The sequence below is a fragment of the Danio rerio genome, chromosome 11, assembly GCF_052040795.2.
Source record: "Danio rerio strain M-AB ecotype USA chromosome 11, GRCz13ab, whole genome shotgun sequence".
NCBI lineage: Eukaryota > Metazoa > Chordata > Actinopteri > Cypriniformes > Danionidae > Danio > Danio rerio.
Window position 1 is genome coordinate 36,133,585 of NC_141031.1, and position 23,551 is coordinate 36,157,135.

Genomic DNA, 23,551 nt, shown 5'->3' on the forward strand with positions numbered 1-23,551 from the left:
GAAGAAGAAGAAGGTGTGGCACTCAACCCCACCTAAGCTAATCGTACTACTGTAAATTGTACTAATGAGATACAAATTCATACAAATTAGCCACTTAATCAAAAAGTTACAAGTTGTCATGAGATTGTATTGATATTTAGCATACATGCAACAGTTCCATCATTTGCTTCCAAAATCTTAATTTTTGAGTCCTGCAATACAAAAATACATTCATCAATAACATTGTACCAGTTCAAATTAAGTAGAATTATTAATGTGGATGCTCCTTTTACGTTATATTTACAAGCTGTTCAAAGTTCAACAGAAATTAAACAACAGTGGCATTTTATCTTTAAATATTTAATCAAGTTAATGAGTCAGGTGTCATGACTCAATCACTAATAAATGCAGCAATCAGCATCTAAATATCAGCTATTTTATTAATAAGTTATAAAGTATATTGGAGTTGCCATTGCATACAGAATCCACTTTAAGATCTTTCTCAAAGTTCACTCATAACTGGCCTAAAGTTCAGTCCACCTCAGTTAATGTTTACACACTCTTCCACTTTCTTTCTGCTCAGCCGCATCTGCTAAACCAAAGGCATTTTTCTTCTTTGTCTACATGAAATATATCTGGAAACGAAGAATGGATATTAGTTCACGAGCAATTTTGCTGTAAACAGTGCCTAGAGGATTGCTAGCTAATTCTACTCTGAAAAAAGGTGAGGCATTCTTTTCCTCATTATCATATTTTTCATTGTAGTAAGGATTCAAGGAGATTTGCATGGTGGCTTCATTTCACAACTGCAACACAAACTGTTAAAGAAGTATATTTTATGTACATTCCAATTTAATACATTGCAGTCAGCATGCAGATTGGTATGCATTTGCCATATTCTCTGGTATGCTTTTCATTCCTGGCTAAATTGACATTGCATGACTTGCTGAATTTGATGAAATAAACGCAATGCTTTACAGTATTTGTTTTATTTATTAGAGCTAATAAAGAGAACATTGAATTATTGTTCAAGTATATCAACAGGTTTTGGGAAAATGGCAATGTAACTGCTTACTATTGTGGTTTCATTTTCAGGAAGGCTGGTGGATGAAACTCAGTTTTGTGATTTATAAAGACTGATAAATACAGAACCGATGGCAATCGAAAAGGGTATGGTACATACATACTACAAAAAGTAATTGTAAGCTCAAAATCCAAGTAAATTTGGGGATGTTTCAATTAAAGAACTGTAAAGACAAAGCAATGAATGAGGATAAAATTAAGAATCAATAGTTACAACATATGCCTGAAATACTAACTAAATGTTTCACATTTACTGTATTATCTGAGAATCCTTCACCTATTATTTACATTTAATACATTATTCTTCCCCTCAGTGAAACTAGGACTTTGCCCTTTCAGATAAACCTATGAAAAATGGTCTACTGCACATTTATTGCTCTGCATTTCAAATGTTGGTCTTATCTACATTTGTTACCCATTTCACCCACGTGTCAACGTCATTGTGTTACTCATGATTGAAAACAAATAGACTTCACCCTCAAAACAAATACTGTACGGGCAAGGTTAGAAGTAGGTGTAGTGGTAAAGGTATAAATCATTGTACTTTAGCAACGATAACACAAATGTGCATGAAACGTACAGTACCTGGCAACTTTATTTACTTTTTTTTTTTTATCATAGTGACGGATATTCCCTCTGATAATGTATATGCTTATGCATTATCAAAAACCCTCACCAAAGTCTCTTCTCCGGTGACGGTGGGTTTGTATTCAGAATGTCACAACAGGATCAACATGGTGCTCAAGAACATTGAGGGTAAGAGTACACTGTTTGAAAAACATACACATATATTATGTGTTCATATTATGCAAAGTGTAATAAGTCTCAGGGGTCACAGATCATCCAGGCCCAATCTCACAAGAAAACATAACTAATCTATGTACGAATAATTGTATAAATATGTATAAATTCATATTACTTGATATTTGGGAAAACGTCTGGGTGGTGTGGGTTTCCTCCAGGTGCTCTGGTTTCTTCCCACAGTCCAAAGACAAGCAGTACAGGTGAATTGAATAAACTGCATTATCTGTAGTGTATGTGAATAAGTTTGTATGGGGTTTCCCAATACTGGGTTGCAGCTGGAAGGGCATCCGGTGCTTAAATCATGTCACACTGTAAGATCTTAGCTGTCATAAAGTCAGACTGAACGCCAAGATGCGCCAAACACAACAGAAAACACCCTCAGGGTTTGACCACCTGGGACATTTTCACGAAACCATGTTCTGAAATGGTTCCTCAGAGAAAACGTAAACAATCTGTAGCAGCAACTTTGCACACGGCGTGTCTCAATAATTGAGCCAGGAAGAAAAAAATGGTTTTGACATTTCCCTGCGATCGTTTTAATTATTGCATGGCTTGCGTCATCAAATTTAGAGCTATTGGTTCTTAGGTTGACACTCATCGCAGCTGTTATCACACTACAGGAAAGTGTCTGAAGTCTTCTGACATTACCATAACTTCATCGGAGGAAAGATCTGATCGCAACAAGCAGTAGTTTGTAAACATGTCAAACCAACGGTCAAAGATTATTGATTTAGCCTAGGATTTCAGGAATATTTTAGGATTTCCTTTGTCTCAGATGATAAAATTTGTGGCTAATATCTTACAGTATGAGCTGGGATACGTCAAAGGAGAAAGAAAGAAAGATTTCAAAACAAAATAAAAAATTTTCAAAAGGTTTGTACTCAAACCCCACCTCTCATTAGGGAATGAGCATATTGTACTAAAATATACCACTGAGATCATACGAAATATTACTAATTAGCCACTAAATCGAAAAGTTATGAATTGCCATGAGATTGTTTATTTGTTGTTCTATGCTAAAATTCACCCTTTTAGTTTAAGCAAAAACATGCTGTTTATGCGTTTGTCACTTTAAATGTAAATTATCTGCTGCTCTTTGCCATCTTTTCCTTCAACCATTTTAATCTTTTGCTCCAACAACAAATAAATTGTCTGCAAGTATTGTAAAGTCTTGTCAATTTAACAATCTTATCTAGGGTTTAACACTAGCATTACTTTTGGGACATTTGAGGGAGTCTGAGTGTTCAAAAAAACTTAAAGACACAGAAGTAGTCTTATAATACACACAGTGTCAAGATGATTTATTGCCTTATGTCAATAATTTATGAGTATGTTTTGGACGGTATGGTAATAATTTATGGCATGGTTTGTCCAATGTGTTTCATGAATGTAAGACTGGTGACCAATGACAGGCTGCTTTCCCCAGTTCACAGGCTTAGGGTCCCTGCTTAGTGGTAGGATTTATGACGGTTTGTCCCAAATTGACAGTTGAACCAAGTGTCGGGCTGATTTTGGCAAAGATTTACAGTATAGTTAGATTTGTGGCAATGTGTATGGTTTGTCATTTTTACAACCTATGCAGCTCTTCTGGCATTCCAGCTCCTACCAATCTGTGAGTGTATGTAGGGGGGTTTCAGGTTGTTGGGGTGTAATCGGGCAATCGATCGTATACCGCTGACTGAGGATCCTTTGATTTTGGTCTTACTTTGAAAACTTTGTTTGATCTTAAAAAGTTCTGGTTTTATCTAACTACCCTGGTCGTCGTGCTATCTGCCGTCCTACAGTTTGGGAATGGTGGCTATGTAGACATCTGTACCCCCAGAAAAAAGCTTCTCTCCTTATCTCGTTTATTCCTGCTGTGACGTAGTCTGTGGTACTTTAATTCACATCGGAGCCATGTGTTGTGGTAAAAAAACAACAACAACAAAATTATTTTTAAAAGGATGTTTTAAAAAGGAAACAATGAAAAGTGCAGAAAAATCCAAATATTTTATATTCACAAAAAAAATAAAAATGTGTATGTATAAATGCGTGAAATAAATAATGTATAATATTCATTGTGTGCTTAATTGTCTTACACATACACAAAAGCAGATCTTCAATCAGATGTTTTAAAAATCGATATACTGGCTAAAAGAAAAGATGTGTATTATTTAATATATCTTAATTTATTTCATTATTTGAGCAATATATACTTTTACTCGTATATTAAAATTGTATTGTTTTTTTACACCAGTACAATGTGTGTTTTACATTGGAGGTGTGGACTATCAACACACGCCCACTTTTTTCACACATCATTTTACAAGACACTAAGCCCTCGTCCCTAAGAGTAAAATCACAGTATTTCGGAAAACCAACGTGGTTGAAAAGACTTCGGCTTTCAATTTTTTGGGGGAAAAAAATAAACTGTTCCGGAAATAAAAATGGCAGGAACCTCTAATGGTAAGTTTATATATAAGAAATATTCAAAATACTGTTGTTTAAAGCAATCGTTTTTTTAATATTATACATGATTATTAAATCAGACATCGCTTAAAAGGCGAACTGCCCCTCTCTCTGCAGACACCAGGACTTCAGGCGATATGGGCTGAGATTTTAGCGCTGAATACCGACGGTATGTTTTTTTGGTTTGTTATATGTATATATATATATATATGACATGTTTTTATTTATACATTACGGTATTGTGTGATGGGATATGTCATAATTTTCTTCTTTTATTGTCACCATTAGAGTTTAAAAATCTTGCTGAAAATCGTAGCTCACAAGGTAAAATTTGCTTTTCACGTTTTATTTATTTTTTTGTCTGTTTTATGTTTCTATAGGCGTACACGCTAAATTAGTCTGTCTCTTTTTTACTAGAGTGTATTAACGAGTCGTCTGCACCTCGGACAGTTCATGAAGATGCACCATCAGGTATTTCTTTAGCAAAACTTTTTTTTTTTGTCTATTTTCATGTTTTCTACATCCACTAAAAAATCTTGTCTTTTTTTTTTTTACTAGCGTGTATAAATGTGTCGTCACCCCTGACGAGTATTCATGAAAACACATTACCACTAGGTAATTTTTAAAAACTTTTTTTTTTCTTGTTTATTTTTCCACATGTGTTAAATAATAATGAAAAAAAAAAAAAAAATCTTGTGTTGTGTTTGTTTTAACTATAGCGTCTATGAGTGAAATCGTCAGCCGTGTCGACGACAAACGGTCTACCGGTCTACTAGAGGTCTACACAACAAGTACACGCGCAGGAACGAGCAGTATGTATTGTTAGATCAGTCATTGTTATATTTATTATTACCAAAATAATATTAATAATCATACCCTCCATTTATTTTAGGACGTAAAAGGAATATTGTGCCGAGAGACCGTCGTGTCGGTGGTGTAAAGCAGAAAGTAGTCACCACTACAGCACAGGTTCATGTGGATGCTACATCTGACGAAATAAGCGTTATACCAAATACACCTGAACCAAAACGACCAAGAAAATCACAAGGTATGTTATCTCTATTTAATGATATAGAAAAAAAAAATGTACATCTGGTTGATATGTTTACTCATTAGCATTATTCACACACACAGGCCAGACTGACCCAAATGTTGTTTCGAGTCAGGACAATGTTGAAAAATGGAACGACGATATGGTGAATGTTTGGAATGCTTCTGAGTTCTCAAACGAGATCCCGGTTCACGCTGCCACCACCGTGCAAGATTCGGATTCTGATACACTACCATCCAACCAGGAGGCTTACAAAAACAAGCAAAACACAAAACCGGCGCCAGTTGTGGATCAATCAAACACGTATGCAAAAGTTGCCACAAATGACATTCTGAAGTACAAGGAGCTTCTTTTACAGCTATCGAATGGATTGAACAATATTGCATCGCAGCAACAGAGAGATAAACGGACCATCGAGCTTTTCATCGCAACTGCTACAAAGGATTTAAAGCAGTTAAAAATTGATGCAAAGGAACATGCGGCCTTAGTTCGACGATGTATGGCTAATCATCAGAAAATAATGTACAATCAACAGAAAATAATGAATGATCAACAGATATTAATGAATGATAATAAATTGACTGTTCAATTATTGACATTGCTGGTCAACACACTTAAACAACAATCTCGGTAAGTTTTTTTTTTTCTTTTAAATCGCATGTCTTTTTTCTACAATATGTCTTATGTGTAGTATTATGTTTTAGACGCTCATTTTAGGGTTTCTATATACTTAGATTTTTAGTAATTGATTTGAATGATTAGTTTTTGTAACTGATTTACTTATTGTACAACTATTGGTATTTTTTTTTTAACTACCATAAATAAATTTGTGTTAAAATGGCCACAAAACGTTGTCTGGATTCAGATGGTAATGAACAATATCGTACAGTGAGATTTAGAGGAGATAGTAATGATGGTCACCACAACCAACAAAACACTACAGAAACATTGCGTCATTTAATTCAAACGGTTGAGGATATGGATAGACCTAGATCTACGACTGATGCGTTAATAGAACTATTAAATTCAGTTCAATCCATGTCCGATAATCACCCAGAACCATCTTTTGATCTGAATGTGTTTTTGAGTTCTCCTCAGAACAGTGATGTATCTGAGGATAATCAACGAGAACTATGTTTTGATCTAGATCAATTTTTAAACATGTCTCAGAACATTGATGCATGTGATGAATGGTCTACTACTGATTTTGATATGGATCACTTTTTAAATACATCTCAGAGCAGTGTGTCTGAACAGAATTCAAAATCAGATCAGGATCAGATTGTATTATCATGTCAGACAGGTGAGGGGTCTGATACACGTCCTTACCAAACATTTAACCCCACCGCAGCAAACATGGGTCTAAGTCAAGATGAAATTGAAACACTAGTGAGACAAGGCGGTAGTGTGCACAAGTACACTGTAATACCTAGAGCGCGGTTTAACGGTCTGGAAATACATAGACGCATAAACCTGCGGGAGATATCATCCACAGATTTAGCAGACTATACAACATTTTTACATGAATTGTTGTCTGAAATAGTTTCATTCTCCAGATTATTAGCCGGTGATTCCGGTGTAATAAACATTACATTGAGAGGGGAGAGTCTGACGTCTGATGTTAATACACTATTGTCGCCTCGCAACAACTATGATTTAGACCTCTTTATCAACCAGCTTGAAAAAATAATGCAAAGCAACTCTGAAGTACAGACGGATCAGGCGTTGGATTTGTGTGTGTCAATAGCGACATGTAAAAATGGCGGCGGTCGTCGGAAGATACAAGATCTAGCACATGACGAAGTGATTAGAAGGAACAAAATGAATTTGTTTTGCCCTACAAATATCACGAATAATCTGTGTTTTACAATTTGCTTAGCACACTTTCTAAACCCTCAGAAGTCGCATTCAGAACTTGAAGCAATAGCAGCAAACATGCAAACAACTGCCGGCCACAAAGTTCAGTACAAAATAGCATTTGATGACATAGCGAGATTTGAACAGATGCTGAATATCAAAATTGTAACCTTTTATCGTTCGAACACTGGGATGTTGGAAAAGTATACTACCACAGACAAGCCACATTCCAAAACGGCATATTTATACCTGCATGACGGTCATTACTTTTTGATTAAAAACTTAACAGCATTCATAGGTACACCATACGTTTGTGAGTATTGTCATGTAGGCTATACATGTAGACGAAATCACAGATGTGAATATGTGTGCGACGTTTGCAACTACCCAGACTGTCATACCCAAACAAAACAAATAATACAGTGTAATGACTGCTTGCGCTTCTGTAGATCAAGGTACTGTTTTGAGATGCATAAACAACCTCCACCAGGACAACAGTTTGCACAATGCGATGTTACAAAATATTGTAAAATGTGTAACAGGCGTTACTACATCAGTGGATCCAAACCCAAGCCACATCGTTGTGAAGCTGAATATTGCGTCCACTGTGGTGAAAGTTTGGCTACTGGTGGAGAACATGAATGCTTTATACAGCCATACAAACCTATGGAGCCGAGCGATCGTTACATTTTCTATGATTTTGAGACACGATTTGAAAATGGTAAACACGTTGCCAATTTTGTGTGTGCGATTACATTTAACGGGGAAGAATTTGTGGCTGAGGGAGTTGATTGTGTGGATCGTCTCATTAAAAAATTTAGACGACCCAAGTATCGTAATTATACATGGGTTGCACACAATGCGTCTGGTTTTGACAATTTCATACTTTTGGAATATTTTGTTAGGATGGGGATACCACCAAAAATCACAATGCGCGGCTGTCGTCTGATCTTCATGTTTGACCGTACATACAAGCAAAGGTTTTTAGATTCATACCTTTTCATGCCAATGCGTCTATCCAAGACCCCTGAGGCATTTCAGCTAGATAATATTGAGAAGGGCTATTTTCCACATGTGTTCAATCGTGCCGAAAACGACTGCTACATAGGCCCATACCCCGAAAAACATTTTTACGGGTATGAGACGATGTCAGACAAAGAGAGATCAGACTTTGATGCATGGTACTGTACAGTCTCAGGCAAAGTCTTTGATTTTAAAAAAGAACTGGCAAAGTATGGTAAAAATGACGTTGTGCTGTTGAGAAAGGCATGCATAAAGTACCGTCATGAGTTCATTTTGTGTACAGATCTCGACCCGTTTACTTTTACAACACTTGCCGGTTGCTGCATGGGTGTGTACAAGTCCAAATTTCTGCCAAAAGATACATTGGCACTGACTCGTAATGACGGCTACACAAATCAAAACAAAACATATTCAAATGCCTCAATTGAATGGCTAGAATATGTTGCAAAATCGCGGTCCATAGAAATTCAACATGCGCTAAATGGCGGCGAGGTGTCATTTGGTAAATATCATGTCGATGGTTTTTATGACGACGGTCGTGTGAAAAAAGCATTTGATTTTTTAGGCTGTTTTTATCATGGATGCGATCGTTGTTATAATCCATACGATATAAACCCCTTATCAAAATTGTCTTATGGGGTTCTCAGAAGACAGGTTAATGACAGGTGTGAAATTTTGCAGCGGATGTATGGCTTACAGGTAGAGTTCATGTGGGAGTGTGATTGGAAAGCGGCTAAAAATTCAGATATCGGTGTGATGGATTTCATGTCCACATACAAACGCCCTGAAAGATTAAAACCGCGTGATGCGTTATTCGGAGGTAGGGTAAACGCATTTAAGCTGTACCACAAAACATCGGACGATGAAAAGGTGTTTTACAGAGACATCACCTCTCTTTACCCTTTTGTACAAAGTACAAAAAGCTATCCGGTAGGGCATCCAAAAATAATTTTCAAAGATTTTGAAAATCTTGAAAATTATTTTGGATTCATCAAAGCAGAGGTCATACCGCCCCGTGGTTTATTTCACTCTGTCTTGCCCTATAGAACAGGGGGTAGGCTGATGTTTCCACTCTGCAGATCATGTGCTGAAGAACAAAATCAGGACACCCCCTGTTCTATAGGGCAAGACAGGGTGAAATAAACCACGGGGCGGTATGACCTCTGCTTTGATGAATCCAAAATAATTTTCAAGATTTTCAAAATCTTTGAAAATTATTTTTGGATGCCCTACCGGATAGCTTTTTGTACTTTGTACAAAAGGGTAAAGAGAGGTGATGTCTCTGTAAAACACCTTTTCATCGTCCGATGTTTTGTGGTACAGCTTAAATGCGTTTACCCTACCTCCGAATAACGCATCACGCGGTTTTAATCTTTCAGGGCGTTTGTATGTGGACATGAAATCCATCACACCGATATCTGAATTTTTAGCCGCTTTCCAATCACACTCCCACATGAACTCTACCTGTAAGCCATACATCCGCTGCAAAATTTCACACCTGTCATTAACCTGTCTTCTGAGAACCCCATAAGACAATTTTGATAAGGGGTTTATATCGTATGGATTATAACAACGATCGCATCCATGATAAAAACAGCCTAAAAAATCAAATGCTTTTTTCACACGACCGTCGTCATAAAAACCATCGACATGATATTTACCAAATGACACCTCGCCGCCATTTAGCGCATGTTGAATTTCTATGGACCGCGATTTTGCAACATATTCTAGCCATTCAATTGAGGCATTTGAATATGTTTTGTTTTGATTTGTGTAGCCGTCATTACGAGTCAGTGCCAATGTATCTTTTGGCAGAAATTTGGACTTGTACACACCCATGCAGCAACCGGCAAGTGTTGTAAAAGTAAACGGGTCGAGATCTGTACACAAAATGAACTCATGACGGTACTTTATGCATGCCTTTCTCAACAGCACAACGTCATTTTTACCATACTTTGCCAGTTCTTTTTTAAAATCAAAGACTTTGCCTGAGACTGTACAGTACCATGCATCAAAGTCTGATCTCTCTTTGTCTGACATCGTCTCATACCCGTAAAAATGTTTTTCGGGGTATGGGCCTATGTAGCAGTCGTTTTCGGCACGATTGAACACATGTGGAAAATAGCCCTTCTCAATATTATCTAGCTGAAATGCCTCAGGGGTCTTGGATAGACGCATTGGCATGAAAAGGTATGAATCTAAAAACCTTTGCTTGTATGTACGGTCAAACATGAAGATCAGACGACAGCCGCGCATTGTGATTTTTGGTGGTATCCCCATCCTAACAAAATATTCCAAAAGTATGAAATTGTCAAAACCAGACGCATTGTGTGCAACCCATGTATAATTACGATACTTGGGTCGTCTAAATTTTTTAATGAGACGATCCACACAATCAACTCCCTCAGCCACAAATTCTTCCCCGTTAAATGTAATCGCACACACAAAATTGGCAACGTGTTTACCATTTTCAAATCGTGTCTCAAAATCATAGAAAATGTAACGATCGCTCGGCTCCATAGGTTTGTATGGCTGTATAAAGCATTCATGTTCTCCACCAGTAGCCAAACTTTCACCACAGTGGACGCAATATTCAGCTTCACAACGATGTGGCTTGGGTTTGGATCCACTGATGTAGTAACGCCTGTTACACATTTTACAATATTTTGTAACATCGCATTGTGCAAACTGTTGTCCTGGTGGAGGTTGTTTATGCATCTCAAAACAGTACCTTGATCTACAGAAGCGCAAGCAGTCATTACACTGTATTATTTGTTTTGTTTGGGTATGACAGTCTGGGTAGTTGCAAACGTCGCACACATATTCACATCTGTGATTTCGTCTACATGTATAGCCTACATGACAATACTCACAAACGTATGGTGTACCTATGAATGCTGTTAAGTTTTTAATCAAAAAGTAATGACCGTCATGCAGGTATAAATATGCCGTTTTGGAATGTGGCTTGTCTGTGGTAGTATACTTTTCCAACATCCCAGTGTTCGAACGATAAAAGGTTACAATTTTGATATTCAGCATCTGTTCAAATCTCGCTATGTCATCAAATGCTATTTTGTACTGAACTTTGTGGCCGGCAGTTGTTTGCATGTTTGCTGCTATTGCTTCAAGTTCTGAATGCGACTTCTGAGGGTTTAGAAAGTGTGCTAAGCAAATTGTAAAACACAGATTATTCGTGATATTTGTAGGGCAAAACAAATTCATTTTGTTCCTTCTAATCACTTCGTCATGTGCTAGATCTTGTATCTTCCGACGACCGCCGCCATTTTTACATGTCGCTATTGACACACACAAATCCAACGCCTGATCCGTCTGTACTTCAGAGTTGCTTTGCATTATTTTTTCAAGCTGGTTGATAAAGAGGTCTAAATCATAGTTGTTGCGAGGCGACAATAGTGTATTAACATCAGACGTCAGACTCTCCCCTCTCAATGTAATGTTTATTACACCGGAATCACCGGCTAATAATCTGGAGAATGAAACTATTTCAGACAACAATTCATGTAAAAATGTTGTATAGTCTGCTAAATCTGTGGATGATATCTCCCGCAGGTTTATGCGTCTATGTATTTCCAGACCGTTAAACCGCGCTCTAGGTATTACAGTGTACTTGTGCACACTACCGCCTTGTCTCACTAGTGTTTCAATTTCATCTTGACTTAGACCCATGTTTGCTGCGGTGGGGTTAAATGTTTGGTAAGGACGTGTATCAGACCCCTCACCTGTCTGACATGATAATACAATCTGATCCTGATCTGATTTTGAATTCTGTTCAGACACACTGCTCTGAGATGTATTTAAAAAGTGATCCATATCAAAATCAGTAGTAGACCATTCATCACATGCATCAATGTTCTGAGACATGTTTAAAAATTGATCTAGATCAAAACATAGTTCTCGTTGATTATCCTCAGATACATCACTGTTCTGAGGAGAACTCAAAAACACATTCAGATCAAAAGATGGTTCTGGGTGATTATCGGACATGGATTGAACTGAATTTAATAGTTCTATTAACGCATCAGTCGTAGATCTAGGTCTATCCATATCCTCAACCGTTTGAATTAAATGACGCAATGTTTCTGTAGTGTTTTGTTGGTTGTGGTGACCATCATTACTATCTCCTCTAAATCTCACTGTACGATATTGTTCATTACCATCTGAATCCAGACAACGTTTTGTGGCCATTTTAACACAAATTTATTTATGGTAGTTAAAAAAAAAAATACCAATAGTTGTACAATAAGTAAATCAGTTACAAAAACTAATCATTCAAATCAATTACTAAAAATCTAAGTATATAGAAACCCTAAAATGAGCGTCTAAAACATAATACTACACATAAGACATATTGTAGAAAAAAGACATGCGATTTAAAAGAAAAAAAAAAACTTACCGAGATTGTTGTTTAAGTGTGTTGACCAGCAATGTCAATAATTGAACAGTCAATTTATTATCATTCATTAATATCTGTTGATCATTCATTATTTTCTGTTGATTGTACATTATTTTCTGATGATTAGCCATACATCGTCGAACTAAGGCCGCATGTTCCTTTGCATCAATTTTTAACTGCTTTAAATCCTTTGTAGCAGTTGCGATGAAAAGCTCGATGGTCCGTTTATCTCTCTGTTGCTGCGATGCAATATTGTTCAATCCATTCGATAGCTGTAAAAGAAGCTCCTTGTACTTCAGAATGTCATTTGTGGCAACTTTTGCATACGTGTTTGATTGATCCACAACTGGCGCCGGTTTTGTGTTTTGCTTGTTTTTGTAAGCCTCCTGGTTGGATGGTAGTGTATCAGAATCCGAATCTTGCACGGTGGTGGCAGCGTGAACCGGGATCTCGTTTGAGAACTCAGAAGCATTCCAAACATTCACCATATCGTCGTTCCATTTTTCAACATTGTCCTGACTCGAAACAACATTTGGGTCAGTCTGGCCTGTGTGTGTGAATAATGCTAATGAGTAAACATATCAACCAGATGTACATTTTTTTTTTCTATATCATTAAATAGAGATAACATACCTTGTGATTTTCTTGGTCGTTTTGGTTCAGGTGTATTTGGTATAACGCTTATTTCGTCAGATGTAGCATCCACATGAACCTGTGCTGTAGTGGTGACTACTTTCTGCTTTACACCACCGACACGACGGTCTCTCGGCACAATATTCCTTTTACGTCCTAAAATAAATGGAGGGTATGATTATTAATATTATTTTGGTAATAATAAATATAACAATGACTGATCTAACAATACATACTGCTCGTTCCTGCGCGTGTACTTGTTGTGTAGACCTCTAGTAGACCGGTAGACCGTTTGTCGTCGACACGGCTGACGATTTCACTCATAGACGCTATAGTTAAAACAAACACAACACAAGATTTTTTTTTTTTTTTTTTCATTATTATTTAACACATGTGGAAAAATAAACAAGAAAAAAAAAAGTTTTTAAAAATTACCTAGTGGTAATGTGTTTTCATGAATACTCGTCAGGGGTGACGACACATTTATACACGCTAGTAAAAAAAAAAAAGACAAGATTTTTTAGTGGATGTAGAAAACATGAAAATAGACAAAAAAAAAAAGTTTTGCTAAAGAAATACCTGATGGTGCATCTTCATGAACTGTCCGAGGTGCAGACGACTCGTTAATACACTCTAGTAAAAAAGAGACAGACTAATTTAGCGTGTACGCCTATAGAAACATAAAACAGACAAAAAAATAAATAAAACGTGAAAAGCAAATTTTACCTTGTGAGCTACGATTTTCAGCAAGATTTTTAAACTCTAATGGTGACAATAAAAGAAGAAAATTATGACATATCCCATCACACAATACCGTAATGTATAAATAAAAACATGTCATATATATATATATATACATATAACAAACCAAAAAAACATACCGTCGGTATTCAGCGCTAAAATCTCAGCCCATATCGCCTGAAGTCCTGGTGTCTGCAGAGAGAGGGGCAGTTCGCCTTTTAAGCGATGTCTGATTTAATAATCATGTATAATATTAAAAAAACGATTGCTTTAAACAACAGTATTTTGAATATTTCTTATATATAAACTTACCATTAGAGGTTCCTGCCATTTTTATTTCCGGAACAGTTTATTTTTTTCCCCCAAAAAATTGAAAGCCGAAGTCTTTTCAACCACGTTGGTTTTCCGAAATACTGTGATTTTACTCTTAGGGACGAGGGCTTAGTGTCTTGTAAAATGATGTGTGAAAAAAGTGGGCGTGTGTTGATAGTCCACACCTCCAATGTAAAACACACATTGTACTGGTGTAAAAAAACAATACAATTTTAATATACGAGTAAAAGTATATATTGCTCAAATAATGAAATAAATTAAGATATATTAAATAATACACATCTTTTCTTTTAGCCAGTATATCGATTTTTAAAACATCTGATTGAAGATCTGCTTTTGTGTATGTGTAAGACAATTAAGCACACAATGAATATTATACATTATTTATTTCACGCATTTATACATACACATTTTTATTTTTTTTGTGAATATAAAATATTTGGATTTTTCTGCACTTTTCATTGTTTCCTTTTTAAAACATCCTTTTAAAAATAATTTTGTTGTTGTTGTTTTTTTACCACAACACATGGCTCCGATGTGAATTAAAGTACCACAGACTACGTCACAGCAGGAATAAACGAGATAAGGAGAGAAGCTTTTTTCTGGGGGTACAGATGTCTACATAGCCACCATTCCCAAACTGTAGGACGGCAGATAGCACGACGACCAGGGTAGTTAGATAAAACCAGAACTTTTTAAGATCAAACAAAGTTTTCAAAGTAAGACCAAAATCAAAGGATCCTCAGTCAGCGGTATACGATCGATTGCCCGATTACACCCCAACAACCTGAAACCCCCCTACATACACTCACAGATTGGTAGGAGCTGGAATGCCAGAAGAGCTGCATAGGTTGTAAAAATGACAAACCATACACATTGCCACAAATCTAACTATACTGTAAATCTTTGCCAAAATCAGCCCGACACTTGGTTCAACTGTCAATTTGGGACAAACCGTCATAAATCCTACCACTAAGCAGGGACCCTAAGCCTGTGAACTGGGGAAAGCAGCCTGTCATTGGTCACCAGTCTTACATTCATGAAACACATTGGACAAACCATGCCATAAATTATTACCATACCGTCCAAAACATACTCATAAATTATTGACATAAGGCAATAAATCATCTTGACACTGTGTGTATTATAAGACTACTCACAGAGAATCGAAAAGTTTTTGACGCATAATCTGATCCATTTGAAATAATTGACCCTGCAAACTATCACAGATGTCCTGATAAAACCCTTGAGATTTTAATGTTTTCCTATTTTTCTCTCCCATTTTCAGTTCATATGAATCAAGAGGGCAAAAGAAGGGAAGAGAAATACACCAAAGAACCAAAGCCTCGCTCAGTTAAACCCTCCATCTCTAACCTCATCTCTGTGATCTTCCGGCTCCTCTTCTGTCGGCCTGTGTGGACGGAACAGAACCAGAACATGAAGAACGTTCGCTATATTTTTGTCAGGTTCAGTGCATGGCATTTTGCAGGAAGTGACCTGCTTTGGGCTGGACTGGTAATGCAGTTGAGCAAAGCTCTTCAGCACAGCTTTGGAAAGCTCCAGTTGGCTCTTTTCCGGATAGCCCAATATGATGAAGAGGAAGATGCAAAGAAGAAGATGATCGAGGATATTCCAAAGAACTGGAGATCCAAAAAGTTGGGATGCATTCCCATTTGGGCACTAATACTAATGATAATCATTGCATCGCTCCTTATTTTGGTTCCCCTCAGCATATTTGGATTTTCATATCTGAAGGGCGACCAACAAAATGAGGAATCAAGCAGTTATGGTGTGATTGAAGGTTTTGCCATCACTGCACTTGGTGTTCCTGCTGTAGGAGCTCTACGATTTATAATATTACTGTTGAAGAACCTAATTCTCAACCAGGATCTGAAAATTAGACAAGGACTGGACAACAAGAAGGTAAGTGAGCAGCTGGGACTAATGCATGAAGTTCGGAAGGAGATGAGGCTTCTGTGCTGCTTCATTTTCTTTATGGAGATCTTTGAAAGAAGGAGGATCAGGGTAGTGCTGGAGATCACCAACTTGGACCGCTGTACGCCAAAGAAAATTGTAGGGGTTTTGGACGCCATTAACATCCTCCTATCTGATGACGAGAGCCCCTTCATTTCTGTGCTTGCTGTTGATCCGGAAGTTCTTGTTAGGCAGGTCCAACAGGCAGAAGATTGCTTAAGGAAGAGAAACACTGCATACGACTTTCTAGACCGTATAATCACATTGCCTTTCACTGTACCTCCGCTTTCAGATTCATCAAAGTCAAGTGTCTTTGAAAACATTGTTCGTGGTCAATCAGAGATCCCTGAAGAGATTCCTCTTGAGACTGGAGCATCTACTTTTAAAGGTCCTGGGACATCATTTTCTGTTGAAGATGAGTATTCTGTAAGGTTCGATGAGACTAAAGAAGAACAAGAGATTCCTTTAATTGGAAAAAAAGCAAACAATGAAACATTTGCTGTAGCAGAACTTAATCTAGAAGACGTAGACAGGTTTATCGAATCTGCATTTACCTTCATATTTTCAAGAGATACAAGCAAACTTAATAAATATTTGTCTGGAGACACTATGTCCATGAGACGAGTGATTAACTCCATTAGAGTAACTATCATGATCATGGAGATCCGAAAATTGGAGCCTCCACATCCTGAGAAAATTGCAGCATGGATTGTTTTGTTGGATCGCTGGCCTTGCAGAGTGAGTTGGATTCTTCAATGCGTTGAAGATGACCAACAGAGTTATGAAATAGATGATTCATCCTGTGCTGCCGATGCTACCAAGACAATATGGGAAGTGTTCAATTACAACAGTCTGGAGCTCTGCATGATTGAACATGCAGTGGAGAACTTTCTGGAAAGAGATGGGGACCCTGAGCTTTTTGAGATTTTCCTTAGGAAAGACTTCAAGTTCACTGTTGGGGAGCTGGAAATGTTTAAGCTCTGCACAGTGAACCTAAACTACTCCATCAAGAAGGAGTTGGCCAGGGTCCGTGGGAGACGCAGACTGAGGAGAGCAGGGAGAAATGCTTTCCAATCCATCTCATCACGAACTCTAATGAACATGAACCCCGAAGATATCTGTCAAGAGGTTTGTAAAAAAAGTTTATACATACTGCTGTACTACGTACACTGCATATTGCAAATGTTTGAGATTGGTAAGGTGTTTTAATTGTTTGATGAAACAAACAGGCTGCATTTATTTAATTTAAAACACAGTAAAACAGCCTGAAATGTTGCGTTATAAATTACCCACTATGATGTTGTTGCAAAACCCTGGGACCTTCATTTTTTTTCATTGAAAAGCCTTTAATTGTTTCATACACATTTACATGCAGTGAAATTGCCCCCTGCCCAAATCACGTGGCAACGGTGCTAGTTTCTCTCCAATGTTTTCCAATTTGCAGTCTAAGGCCACAGTTTGAGTACCAACAACCCTGCTCGCCACCGTTAAACCCAGCCGGCCAGCTTAGTGGGGTTTCGAGCCACACTGACCGCTTTTACCAATCGTCGATACCCAAGGGCCCCACCTAAGTACATCAGCGAAAACCCTGTTCTCAAAGTTTTGAATAAATAGATATCTTCGATATTCTCCAGGGACAGAGTGGACAGTTCCCCTAAACCCGAACTTGTCATCGAGAAGGAGTCAATTACGTTCAGAGATCAGTTGATCAAATCCATAATTGCTTATTGTTTGGAGAGCAGGGCAAGGAGAGCCTCAGAGATAGAATAGTACAAGACAAGAGTAGCCAGCCAGGAGAGATATGGGAGGAAGAGGAAAAAAGAGTGACCGCCTTCACCAAAAGCCAAAGAGTTCATCGCCGGAACACAAATTAAGATGTTTTATATAACATCTGGGTATCTAGATGTGCACACACAAGTATTCTTATACCTTCTTAATATTCCAGTTGAACCACTGAAGGCATATAGTCTCAGATTTCATTGAAATGATATTATTTTATGTTCTGAAGATTTTAAAACGTCTCAGGGGTTTTGAAATAACATTTTCATTTTTAACATTTAATGAATCTTTGAAAAATAAAAGTATTATTTAATTGGTACTACAATTTGGTTGTATTAGTTAATGCATTTACAACCATGAACAAACAATTAACAATACATTTACTACAGTATTTGTTTATGTTTGTTAACATTAGTTCATGAAAATACAGTTCATTGTTAGTTCATGTTAACCATTAGTGCATTAACTAATCTTAGCATAAATTTGGATTTTAATAATGAATTGGTAAATGTTGAATTATGATTAATAAATGCATTATGATTAATAAATGCTGTACAAGTGTTGTTCATTCATAGTTCATGTTAGTAAATACATTAACTAATAAACCTTATTGTAAAATGTGACCATTAAATGTCTTGAATAAATCTAATTGAGCACACATATATGCTTTTACATTCACGATTAAAAACTAAGTGTTTAAATATGTGCATTTTTACCTTTTAGATGACAAAACTAAGCCTCCCAGAGAAATACCTCGAAACGGTAAGGACAAATTTCATAGATGGCAGAACAATCCTCTTCGGTGACCCCAAAGACCTCAGGCAAGTCCTGCAAATGACTCTGGGTGAATGGATGACTTTTAAATTTCATTTCCTTGGGGTCACACCTTCTAGTCGACCGGCTCAACCACAAAGTCATCTAGCCGCCACAAACCCTGGAGTGGTCATATGCCCATCTGGCCATGGCCGGTAAGCAGGATAACTGACCTTGAGGTTTGCATCGTTGCATTTTCCTCATGTGTATGCTTTCAGTGGACTATGATTGTTTCAGGAAACAATACTGCATCCCTACATAAATATAATTCCCTTACGGCAGAGTGAAAAAACAAGACTGTAAATGTACACCAGTGAATCAGACTGCTCAACAAAAGTGCTACTTGAAAACATCTTTGTTATTCAGAAAAATCTTTTAGCATTCAAACAGATCAAATTTGTTAGATGCATTATTTATAATGGGAACAAGACATTTCATTTCTTTTAAGCATTAGGAAGATTTTCAAATGGTTCTTAATGAAACTGAACATCATTTCTGCATGAATAAAAGCAACCAGTTTATTCTTTTTTTATTATTTTTTTAACTGTGCAGCATAGAGGGTAATACAATATATAAGCTTGCTGGATTTTAATTGTTGTATTGATTCTATACGTTGAATGATTTTACAAAACATGTAAAATGTTGATCAAAAACATGGAAAACTCTTTCCTCAAACATACATACCTGAGAAACTGAAGGTCAAATGATAACCTGATAATGTCAATACTGTCTGGCTATTAAAGGCGCTGTATGTAAGTTTTTGACTCATCTAAAGCATACAAATACCACAATATAGTTGCAGATATTTAAGAAACATGCTAAGTGAACATTCTTGTTTATCTGAAAAACAATGCTAAAGGCAGACATTCTGCTTTGTAAATGTGAGTTGCAGTACGTACAGGAACGCTGTTTTTGTTTTGATAATTTTAACTCCACTGCCACATTAGCCAATTATATGTCAGCACCCCGAGTTACGCTGTTGGAAAAACATGTATTAATATTAATTATATATATATATATATATATATATATATATATATATATATATATATATATATATATATATATAGAGAGAGAGAGAGCCTTTTCAGAGCTCAAGGACACTTTACAAAGAATGTAACAAAAAGAGATAGTACAAGCAGACATTGAAAGAAACAGTAAGCAAGTAGAGACAACATTAGGTATACAATAATACAGGAAGTCAATTATAACAAACTGGAAATACAAAAGACCTAAGAGACAAATTAGCAGAGTGCAGATGGATCAAATAAAGTCAGATCAGAAGTGAAGTATTCAGAAAACAAGCGAGTTTTCAGTGAATACTTAAATTCTGAGATATTAACAGAACGGAGTGAAGAGTTAATGACACTAAATGATCTGCCCCCCATTGATGAGAGGTGGTACCGGGGGACAGCAAGAAGGCCAGAGTCAGAGAAACGTAATGAGCGAGTAGGGGTGTAGGGGACAAGCATGTTGCAAAGATAAGAGAGAGCTAGGCCATTTAAAGATCTAAATGCAAGGAGGAGAATTTTGAATTTAATGCGATATGCAACTGGGAGCCAATGGAGGTTGTACAAGATTGGGGTTATATGAGCAGAACGTTTGGTATGAGAGCCGCATCGTTTTAAATATATTGTAATCTGAAGATGAGGCTGGCAGGCAGACCAATGGAAAGGGTATTACAGTAGTCAACAGACGTCATGGACATGGTCTCAGCATCCTTGATTTAATGTGAGATTTAATGTGAGTCGAAGATTACACCTACATTTTTGACAGAAGTAGATGTTTTAATGTGAGAGCCAACAATATCACAGGAGGAACTGGTCGAAATATTGCTGGTAAGTGCTGGGGTGTAAAAAAAAAAAAAAAAAAAAAAAAAAACGTTTTGTCCATGTTGAGTTTCAAAGAATTTGAGTTAAGCCAATCATTAATGTTTTTCACACAAGCAGAGATTTTATCAATTTGGGCAGATGAAGTAGGTGTACAGACAGAGTAAAGTTGAATATTGTCTGCATAAAAGTTATAAATTAGCCAATGACGTTGTAAACTCAGAGCAAGTGGGATTAGGTGTATTGGGAATAATAATGGGCTTAGAACAGATCCCTGGGGAACACCTCGCTTCAGGGGGACAGTGGGTGACTGAAAATCCTTAACAGAGATGAAGAATTGACTATCTGAGAGATATGAAGAAAACCAAGAGCAAGCAGTACCAAAAACACCTAGATCAGAAATACCCAGTATATTTCATTCATTCATTCAGAAAGGCTCTCAAAGCATGTGTCTTTGACCTTTGAAATGTGATCTCCGGTGGACAGTAGCAGACTCTAAAATAAAAAGCACATGCAAAGTCACACATGAGGTTATTAATTAGCAAATAATATAAATATTACAAACGAAAACATTAGGTGAGCAGATGTGTCCTAACAACAAGCTACATGACAAGATTTGCTGTGAAAAGCTGTTTAGCTGTTTGCACCACAGACGAAACATGACAGAATTGTATATTCTATTAATACATATTAAACCTAATTAACATTATTGAATGTGCATGCTGAATCACGCATATGTGTTGGTTTTGAGTCACAGAGTTCCATTTCAAATGGTTTATTTTATTTTTAAGATCTGAGGTGAACTATTTGCTGCTGCTTTCAGTAGTATGGCAATAAATGCCATGTAGAATGGCATTCAAACTTATATTATTTGCATTGAAGCACATTACGTGTACCTGAGGTGATCATAGATTTCTGCTGTTTAGCTGAAATAGAAGTCGTTTCTAATATATCAATTCGAGGTGTTGGTTAGAACAAAAATTACTTTTTAATATGGAGAATATTCCTTCTATCACGTGCCTTTGCTTTTACATAACACAATTTGGTCCCACTTTATATTAAGTGTCCTTAACTACTATGTACTTGCTTCAAAAAAATAAATACAATGTACTTACTGTGTTCATAATGTATTTGAGAACACGTGGTGCTCTTGAGTTGGGATAGGGGTTGGGTTATGGACAGATTTGGTGGCATGGGTAGGTTTAAGGGTGGGTTAAGGTGTAGGGAATGGTCAGCAGTGTATTTACAAATGTAATTAGAGAAGTTAATTACAGACGTAATTACATATAGGTATTTAATCAAGCACAAGTACACAATAAATACATGTATTTAAAAAATAAGTACATTGTAACAAACTATTAACTCCTATGTAAGTATTAGTTAAGGCCACTTAATATAAAGTGGGACCTTCGATTTAAATCAGCCTTTAGGCTCAATCATCAGACTCGCTCCAGTTTTTCCTTAACCTGCTCTTGTTTTTGTTTTGATCCAGGAATGCATTACCTAGTTCAACCACTGGGTGTCAAACTTACCTACTGCACTTATAAAATAATCACACAATTCTTTGGAATTAAATGTTTTCTGAACATTAATGCTCAATGTTAGTATAAATGTACACACATAAAAAGGAGTCATAGGCTAAAAATACAACGGCACCATTTCACAGAGGTCATTGATCAAGGTTCATATACACATAAAAAAAAGTTTATGGCCACCAAAGTTCCAGCTCATAAAGCACTCCAATAATATAAAAACATTGCTAGATAGCATCAGTGAAAATTCACATGAACATTGTGAAACAGTCAAACAACCTAACATTCCTTGAATGACCGTGTTCCACGTGAACCGTTTCTCATGAAATTTCCATGGCAGCTCCGGAGATTCCGGTTTCATTTTATCACTCTGAGTTTTTCCATACAAAAACTTTGGCAGTGTTCAGAATCTCTACTTTGACACTTTAGTTTTACTTTCTATAAAACTTTAATATAGGCCTGAATGACAGCGTGCAGATGTTTTTTTAATCGCACTGCCTGTCACTGAGTTTTACTTTATGCTCTGTGGGAATGAGGCTTCTGAGAAAGCAGAGAAAATATATATCTCCCATGCAGCTCAGCGGAGACCTCCCACGGATCTATGGCGGAACATAACACTAATGCAGAAGTTAGAATTTTAAGTTCTGATTGTCAAATATGTTCAACTGTGCAAGCAACATGAAAGAACATCCGAGAAAATATCAAAAATAGCATGCATCTTATGCTTGTATTTATATACACCGTAAGACAGACTCACTCATGTATAGCTATCTTTATGGGGACTTTACATAGCTGTGTTGATGTGTATACTCTATAAAACTGAATATAATTTCCCCTACCCCTAAAACCAACCCTTAGAGGACACAACTTTTTTTTTAGAAGATTTTTTTATACAAGATTTTTTTTTTTCTGCTACATTTTCGAAATAATTCATCCTGTGCTTCATAGGCTATTTTACTCATGGGGATCCAAATCATATCACACCAACACACAAATACATTTACATACAACAGTTGAAAGCAGAAGTTTACATACACTCTAAAAAAAGGAACATAACCATTTTTTTTTTTTATGTCTGATGGTAAATCAAACTAAATGTTTACTATTTTAGGTCCTTTAGGATTACCTAAATGCAAAATAATGAGATTTTTTTTTTTTTTTGAGAATTATTTATTAATTTCTAGACAATCAAAAGTTTACATACATTTGCTTGTTTATATTATTATTATTATTATTTTATTATTATTTATTTATTTTA

The 23,551-nt window shown here is 36.6% G+C and overlaps 3 protein-coding genes across 3 annotated transcripts; 2 read left to right on the plus strand and 1 right to left on the minus strand.

The window, feature by feature from the left end:
* The first annotated feature begins 377 nt into the window (after positions 1-377).
* On the plus strand, positions 378-19,688 carry nkpd1 (NTPase, KAP family P-loop domain containing 1). Its single transcript, XM_087272926.1, has 5 exons — positions 378-703; positions 1,075-1,149; positions 1,684-1,818; positions 15,655-17,468; positions 18,843-19,688. The coding sequence occupies exons 2-5, from the start codon at positions 1,134-1,136 to the stop codon at positions 19,089-19,091; spliced, it is 2,214 nt and encodes a 737-aa protein (XP_087129052.1). The 5' UTR covers positions 378-703; positions 1,075-1,133; the 3' UTR covers positions 19,092-19,688.
* Positions 4,736-6,512, plus strand: LOC147841832 (uncharacterized). The gene is made up of 6 exons (XM_087272933.1): positions 4,736-4,785; positions 4,873-4,929; positions 5,034-5,126; positions 5,207-5,362; positions 5,449-5,995; positions 6,464-6,512. Exons 3-6 carry the CDS (start codon positions 5,039-5,041, stop codon positions 6,510-6,512), a joined length of 840 nt encoding a protein of 279 aa, XP_087129059.1. The 5' UTR covers positions 4,736-4,785; positions 4,873-4,929; positions 5,034-5,038.
* LOC147841833 (uncharacterized) lies at positions 12,142-13,921 on the minus strand. Its single transcript, XM_087272934.1, has 6 exons — positions 13,872-13,921; positions 13,728-13,784; positions 13,529-13,621; positions 13,293-13,448; positions 12,660-13,206; positions 12,142-12,190 (listed from the first exon to the last, which is right to left on the minus strand). Exons 3-6 carry the CDS (start codon positions 13,614-13,616, stop codon positions 12,142-12,144), a joined length of 840 nt encoding a protein of 279 aa, XP_087129060.1. The 5' UTR covers positions 13,617-13,621; positions 13,728-13,784; positions 13,872-13,921.
* Positions 19,689-23,551: the final 3,863 nt, after the last annotated feature.

What these genes read in the sequence shown, in the direction of transcription:
- nkpd1 (XM_087272926.1), top strand. An exon ending in GGTGCTCAAGAACATTGAGG is followed by an intron (nt 1,819 to 15,654) that starts GTAAGAGTACAC and finishes TCCCATTTTCAG; the next exon opens with TTCATATGAATCAAGAGGGC. An exon ending in CCGAAGATATCTGTCAAGAG is followed by an intron (nt 17,469 to 18,842) that starts GTTTGTAAAAAA and finishes TTTACCTTTTAG; the next exon opens with ATGACAAAACTAAGCCTCCC.
- LOC147841832 (XM_087272933.1), top strand. Translation starts at nt 5,039, where the DNA reads ATGAGTGAAATCGTCAGCCGTGTCGACGACAAACGGTCTACCGGTCTA. An exon ending in ACGACCAAGAAAATCACAAG is followed by an intron (nt 5,363 to 5,448) that starts GTATGTTATCTC and finishes TCACACACACAG; the next exon opens with GCCAGACTGACCCAAATGTT. An exon ending in ACACTTAAACAACAATCTCG is followed by an intron (nt 5,996 to 6,463) that starts GTAAGTTTTTTT and finishes AGTTCTCCTCAG; the next exon opens with AACAGTGATGTATCTGAGGA.
- LOC147841833 (XM_087272934.1), bottom strand. Translation starts at nt 13,616, where the DNA reads ATGAGTGAAATCGTCAGCCGTGTCGACGACAAACGGTCTACCGGTCTA. An exon ending in ACGACCAAGAAAATCACAAG is followed by an intron (nt 13,207 to 13,292) that starts GTATGTTATCTC and finishes TCACACACACAG; the next exon opens with GCCAGACTGACCCAAATGTT. An exon ending in ACACTTAAACAACAATCTCG is followed by an intron (nt 12,191 to 12,659) that starts GTAAGTTTTTTT and finishes AGTTCTCCTCAG; the next exon opens with AACAGTGATGTATCTGAGGA.